This window comes from Enoplosus armatus, chromosome 8 (genome assembly GCF_043641665.1).
Source record: "Enoplosus armatus isolate fEnoArm2 chromosome 8, fEnoArm2.hap1, whole genome shotgun sequence".
Classification (NCBI taxonomy): domain Eukaryota; kingdom Metazoa; phylum Chordata; class Actinopteri; order Centrarchiformes; family Enoplosidae; genus Enoplosus; species Enoplosus armatus.
Genome location: NC_092187.1, coordinates 21,359,265 through 21,365,134, shown reverse-complemented (window position 1 = coordinate 21,365,134; position 5,870 = coordinate 21,359,265). Strand labels below are relative to the sequence as shown.

Here is a 5,870-nt window from a genome sequence, read left to right as displayed (position 1 = left end):
AAATGTGAAATAATACCACAGAGCAAGGCAACATATTTTGGCCCATGGTCATGCATGTGGGTACGCTACATAAATATAAATACACCCTCCAAGTCTCGATGGCATGGAATGGATTTTTCCCAAAAAGGCCTCTAAATGTGTTACTTAGCAATCTCAGACTTTTAAGTGCATAGCTGCAAGCAACTCTCTCTGACAACATGTTGTGATGTCAATTGTCAGAAGATTAATCAATATTAATTTTGATAATCAATGTATTGTTTAATCAGAATCAGAAATGCTTTATTGATCCCCGGGGGGGAAATTATACAAAAACAAACAGGAACAACTGTAAGAGGCTGCATGCACGGTTAGCGCTTGCGCACATATTGAAGAAGCCCCATTTGCAATAACAATCCTACAGGGGGCACCCAGATTTGAACTGGGGACCTCTTGATCTGCAGTCAAATGCTCTACCACTGAGCTATACCCCCTTTATCCTTCTACAGGAGTTGTTGCTGTTTCATATAATTGTAAATATAATATATAGACTAAATAAGCTGTTTGATACATTGAGGGTTCTGAACTTAAAGTGGGATTTTGTTTCTTTTTTGGGACATTTCATAGACCGAATAATGACTTTAATCCAAATTGATCATTAATCAGTGGGAAAATAATTGTTGCAGCCCTCCAGTAAATAAATCAACGTTTTCTGATGCTTCTCCTATCACTTACAAAAGGGGGGGGGGGCATTCATTAACATATTCTCAATGGCATGAATGTCTTTTGCATGGTGATTGGCTGTTCCAAAAAAAGAGTGCTTTCCTCCAGTTGCTCTGTTTACAGTTTAAACAAATTCTAGATCATTTTCAAGTTTTGAAAATAAACATCATGTATTGTCATCAGCACATATCGAGTCTATACTACTACAGCTGACATGAAAGTCTGGAAATTCTGTCCCTTCTTCGTCTTTCTACTGCTGAGTTCAACGCTCGGAGAGGACACAGGTGAGCGCAAATGTTCCTACAGCAGGCGCAGTTACGTCAGCAACCAACATGTCAAAAGAATTCAACTGAAAAAACTCACAGTGAGACTGAATTTGCTGATTGCTCCGTTTTCCGATGTGAAATGTTGATTATTCAGTTTCTATTCTCTGCAGCTGAGGAGAGTAATATGACAGTTTCACACCACACAAGCAGCACTTGCTAATTGATAGCGCAAGCATGCTGCAGAAATGTAGTGTCAGCAAAACGCTTCATTAACTGGAATTTGCAGTGTTCTGTATGATCATGCCTTAAACTGGTGTCCTCCCTTAGTGTCAGAAGACATCGGTGTCCATCAGCTGGAGCGTTTAGTGGAGTTGCTGACGTCTAAGGAGTGCGAGGACCTTCTGTTCGCCCTCTCTCACCCAGAGGAGGACGTCTTCCGGCACCTTGAGCGACTCTCACCAGAAGAAAATCAACTAGGTCTCAAGCCGCGAGCCAAGAGAGACACCTTGTCTGCTGCGGGTTAGCACTCATCATCACCTGAAACACTTACTTGAGACCTTTGGCACTTCAGACCACAGAGATATGTATACATGGATGTCTGATGTATGCATTAAAGGATGGGGTCATAATTTTTCATCTGAAGAGATGCCCTCTTAAAGCAATTTCCACTCTTTCTGAACTGAGGTTCAGCTGAAACTATTGTAAGGCCTCAAATTAAAGAAACGTTTTACTAAAAAGATAGTAACCTTGGAAGATTCTAGACTTGATTTATCAAACTAAGACTACTGAAGCTTCACATCCTCTTCAGCTGAACTCTGGAATGCATGTCCCCATTCACTTACAATGAAATTGCTTTAGGAAGGGATTTCTTCACATCCAGTATGATAGCCAGGAGGAATGATGACAGCGGCCAGTCAATTTTTCAACAGAGATATGGACATATTGTTTTAAGATTGATTTGAGAAAATGTGAACGTTATCATTTCCGGTTGAGGTAGAAATGAAGTCCACTCTGAGACCTGTCTGTTTCTCACTTGTCCAGCTTAGCTTGGGGAGTTTCTGGCCGCAAGCCGACTGTCAGAGACTCTGAGGGCCATATGTTTTGTATTTACTAGATAGTGAGGCTCAGTGCCGGACGGCCCTGACGGACTGGCTGCTGAGGTACGGCGAGCAGACCTACTACGACAGGCTTTCTCGCGCCTTGCAGCACATCGGCAGAACGGACGTTGCCATTGGTGAGAAATAAATAAAGACAGAAGGAACACATGTGCCCCCTGTAGAACTGAATACTCCTTTTAAACAGAATAATTCTGTGAGGTGCTACAAATGTAATAGGTTTCAAATGAAAATGGCTCACTTTTTATGTACAGTACAATGTTGTTGATAGCAGCAAATCTCAAGAGAAGACGTCTCAGCATGTCCCTTGACAAAATGAAATTGGAACAAAGCCTCATTTGGGTACATGGCAGTGTATTTCCAAAAATCGGTTTATTTCGGTCAAGAAGGCCTCCGTAAGACTTTAACAACAGTGCGTAATTGCTTCATTACTTTGAGATTCGTTTTAATTGGAACTTCAAAAGTGGCATATTTTGCACACTGCCGGTGTCTGGCATGTGTTGCAGTCCAGTGTGCACACAACTCCACAGCCGAGTGGCGTTGGATAGAAGGAGGTGTAAATGATCTGACAGAGGACTCAGTGGAGCTGACACAAGCCACAGAACAAACCATCTGCTCCTTTCATCAGCAGCTTTGGAGGAAAAAAAAAAAAAAAAAAAAGACAAGGAGAGGATGGGAAGAGATGAGTTATAAGACATGTGTGGGGGAGGGGGGGCAGTTTTGGCTTTGATGAAAAAGACTGTGTGGATGCAGAATGCAGCAATTATCGTACACTTGATTGCAGTTCTGACGAGATCTACACATACATAGGAACTTGAGAGCTTTGTGTTGTTTTATTCTGAACCCGAAGGACAACAGTTGCTCTCCTGCCAGAACTATTTATGTTCAGGGCAAGAAAACAACAATTAAAATCAGGTCTAGGACTTGAAGTGACAGAGAAATACTTTTAGATTGGCCCTGTGCTTGTGTGTGTTTACAGAAGTGGGGAAGAACATCAACCAGGACATGGCCTTGAGCCTGAAACGCAATGTTGAAGACTATCACAAATATGTCAACTCTTTAAACTTCCCACCGGTACAATCAGACACAAAGGACCACCAGCAGCATGAAGGCCAGAGGGTCAGAAAAAGAAGAGGTAAGGTCATTTGTCCTAAAGCTTGAAAGAGTCAGAGTTAGTGATGGAGAGTCTTAACGTGTGTGGCCTCGTCTCCAGATATCTTCGGCTATTGATGTCAAGAGGAGATTTTTGGGTTATCCCTCTGGAGACTGTCTGGATGACAAATGATATAATGTTTCACTGAACCCTGAATCTATTAAGTGTTTAGATGAGATGCCAGATTAGATTTGGTGGCCGTGGGCATGCTTCCAACTCATTACTTCTCAACATCAACACTCTCACTGTATGAGGAGTATTTCCCAGGATACCTAGAAATTCAAAAATGTAATTATCACCTGTCCGTTTTTTTTTTTAATTCTCCCGGGTGCTTCGTTCAAGTTAAAACTTGACAAAAATGCTCCCACAGTCCTTTGAGATGGTAAGTGTGTCTGTCCTGTTTGTGCTGTGTGTGTGTGTGTGTGTGCGTCTTAGTAAGGGATCTGACATGGCGTGACTTGGATCTGATTGTGGAGCGGGCTCCTGTCCCCATGTACCAGAAGGGGCTTTTGGATGTAGCTCTGCCGCTCTTGTATGGCATCCTGCTGGGCTTCGGAGGTACCTTGCTTGCAGGCGTCTCTATACTTGTCGTCATCATCCACTTCTCCCGTAAGAACCAGCAGAACCGTCACCCCAGGGTCACCAGCAGCCCCAGCAGGAAGCTCATGGTTGGAGACGTAGTGGTGTAAGATGCACCTTCAGGGAGGACAGAGGCTGCAAAATCGGCAGCTTAGGAGTTTAAATTGTCCAGGAATCCATGAAAAGTAAAGTCAGCATCACGTCACACCCAACATTTCATACATGTACAATTGCCATACATACATAAATAAAGGAAAAATAGATCATTTTATCCTCTTTCTATTTATTTTTCAGATGTCTCTTTTATGGAAGATTTAAAATGCCAAAATCTTCCAATCTCTTTGTCCACAATGATCAGCAGAGCCAAGGCAGAAACCCACTATCGATTCCACCACACCACAACAAATTATGACAAATATGACAAGAATAATTCCGTTTCAGATAAAGTAATTATCCATGCTGTGTGTTGCTAGACTGGTAAGCATTATTGTCTTGCCAGTGGGTAGATGACTTGTGGTGTGACAGATGCGCTGGAACCCAGCCCTCACACCAAAGGTTGTTCCGGTGTTACTGTGATAGTGATGCCACTTTCCATTTCCCCTCCAAGTGACGGCAATGTGCCCGTCTGGCATCGAAGAACAACTAATTATCCAGCCTGGCGCCTGCTTCCCCGGAGCCTGCCGATACCTCCACAGGCAATCCAAAAGACTAATAACAATGACAATGCTAGCAGACAATGGAGCACTCTTGGTTGTGATGGCAGCTTCTGGCGGGTGACAGAAGCCAAATAGAAAACACAGCGCTATATTTTTTTTGAACATGTGAAGTAGCGAGGATTGCTAGCAAGCTGAAATAACTTGATATACGGGATGCTGCCGCAAAGTAGGTCCAGACACTGGCATCGGAAACCAAGCGGAATAAAAATGTCCATATTAGAAGATTCAAATTAACTTTGCTGACACGTGCAAGCTTTAATTAAGGAAATCATTTGCTCACAACGAGGCTGTTTTCACATACTCTGCTGAGTGTGTTTCATAACAGCAAGACAGAAAAACATGCTCGTGGCACGGGAGTAGCTTTACAGCTTCTTGTTCCCAGTTTATGCCGCTATCCCTACTTTCTTCTTCGTAACTGAACTAATTACTTCATTATACAAATCTGGCCAAATGTGCTTCAGGAGGCAGACAGCTTGGATTAACAGTGGCGCTAAGCAGCAATTACAGACAATTAGTTCATAAATTAACATTTAAACAAATTATAGTGCCAAGCAGAACCGTATGAGCAACGCTCCAAAAGGCCAAAAGGTCAGTTTTGACTTTTTACTTAAACAATGAGCTAAATAATCGGACACATACTACAAGTTCTTCTTCTATATCAATATTATACTAAATGTTCTTTTTGTATTATAATTGTCTTGATAATCTAATGCATAATGCAGCTTGTATAATTTCTCCCCGGGGATCAATAAAGTATTTCTGATTCTGAAACCAATGCATACTACTTGATTTGAATTTTGAAGAAAATACTTTTTACATATTTGGCACATAAAGCAAAACCGATAACATAAAGTACTGGCATTTTGTCACAGTCTGTCTTTATCGCCATGTGTCTTTAGGACAACACTGTGTTTCACCTTCATCACTGAGCTTCCCAGGTGGCACAGCAGAACTCTTCACAACAAAACTTCCTCTGTCCTTCAGTTTTCCCCTGCTGGCTGTTAGGATCCTGCAGGTGCTGACTATGACAGGTTCACCTGCTGTGGGCTCACCTGTATTTCTGGAACCATTGGAGAGGAAAGCCAGAGTACTGTATGCTTGAATGACTCACAGAAACAGCTTGCCACATGGGGCCTGCATCATGGTTGTGACACTCCACAGCGTAGCCATGGTCCCACCAGGAAGCTGCTCTTAGTGGATAAAAAAAAAACTTTAAACACCTCGAGCCTGTTGAGGCACACTGTATAACTTATATATACTACAGTGCACAGTTTCATATTCTATAAAGCAGAGCCCGATCATGTGGTTGTCTGCCGGTCCTTTAAGATGGATTTCATTTACA

At 42.4% G+C, this 5,870-nt stretch overlaps 1 protein-coding gene and 1 non-coding gene across 2 annotated transcripts; one reads left to right on the top strand and one right to left on the bottom strand.

Annotated features, from left to right (window-relative positions):
• Positions 1 to 398: 398 nt before the first annotated feature.
• On the bottom strand, positions 399 to 470 carry trnac-gca (transfer RNA cysteine (anticodon GCA)). The gene has a single exon. It is a non-coding gene; the product is annotated as a tRNA-Cys (tRNA).
• Positions 471 to 913: 443 nt separating this feature from the next.
• On the top strand, positions 914 to 4,159 carry tmdd1 (transmembrane and death domain 1). The gene is made up of 6 exons (XM_070911180.1): positions 914 to 983; positions 1,293 to 1,484; positions 2,080 to 2,199; positions 3,060 to 3,215; positions 3,669 to 4,002; positions 4,107 to 4,159. Exons 1-5 carry the CDS (start codon positions 914 to 916, stop codon positions 3,920 to 3,922), a joined length of 792 nt encoding a protein of 263 aa, XP_070767281.1. The 3' UTR covers positions 3,923 to 4,002; positions 4,107 to 4,159.
• Positions 4,160 to 5,870: the final 1,711 nt, after the last annotated feature.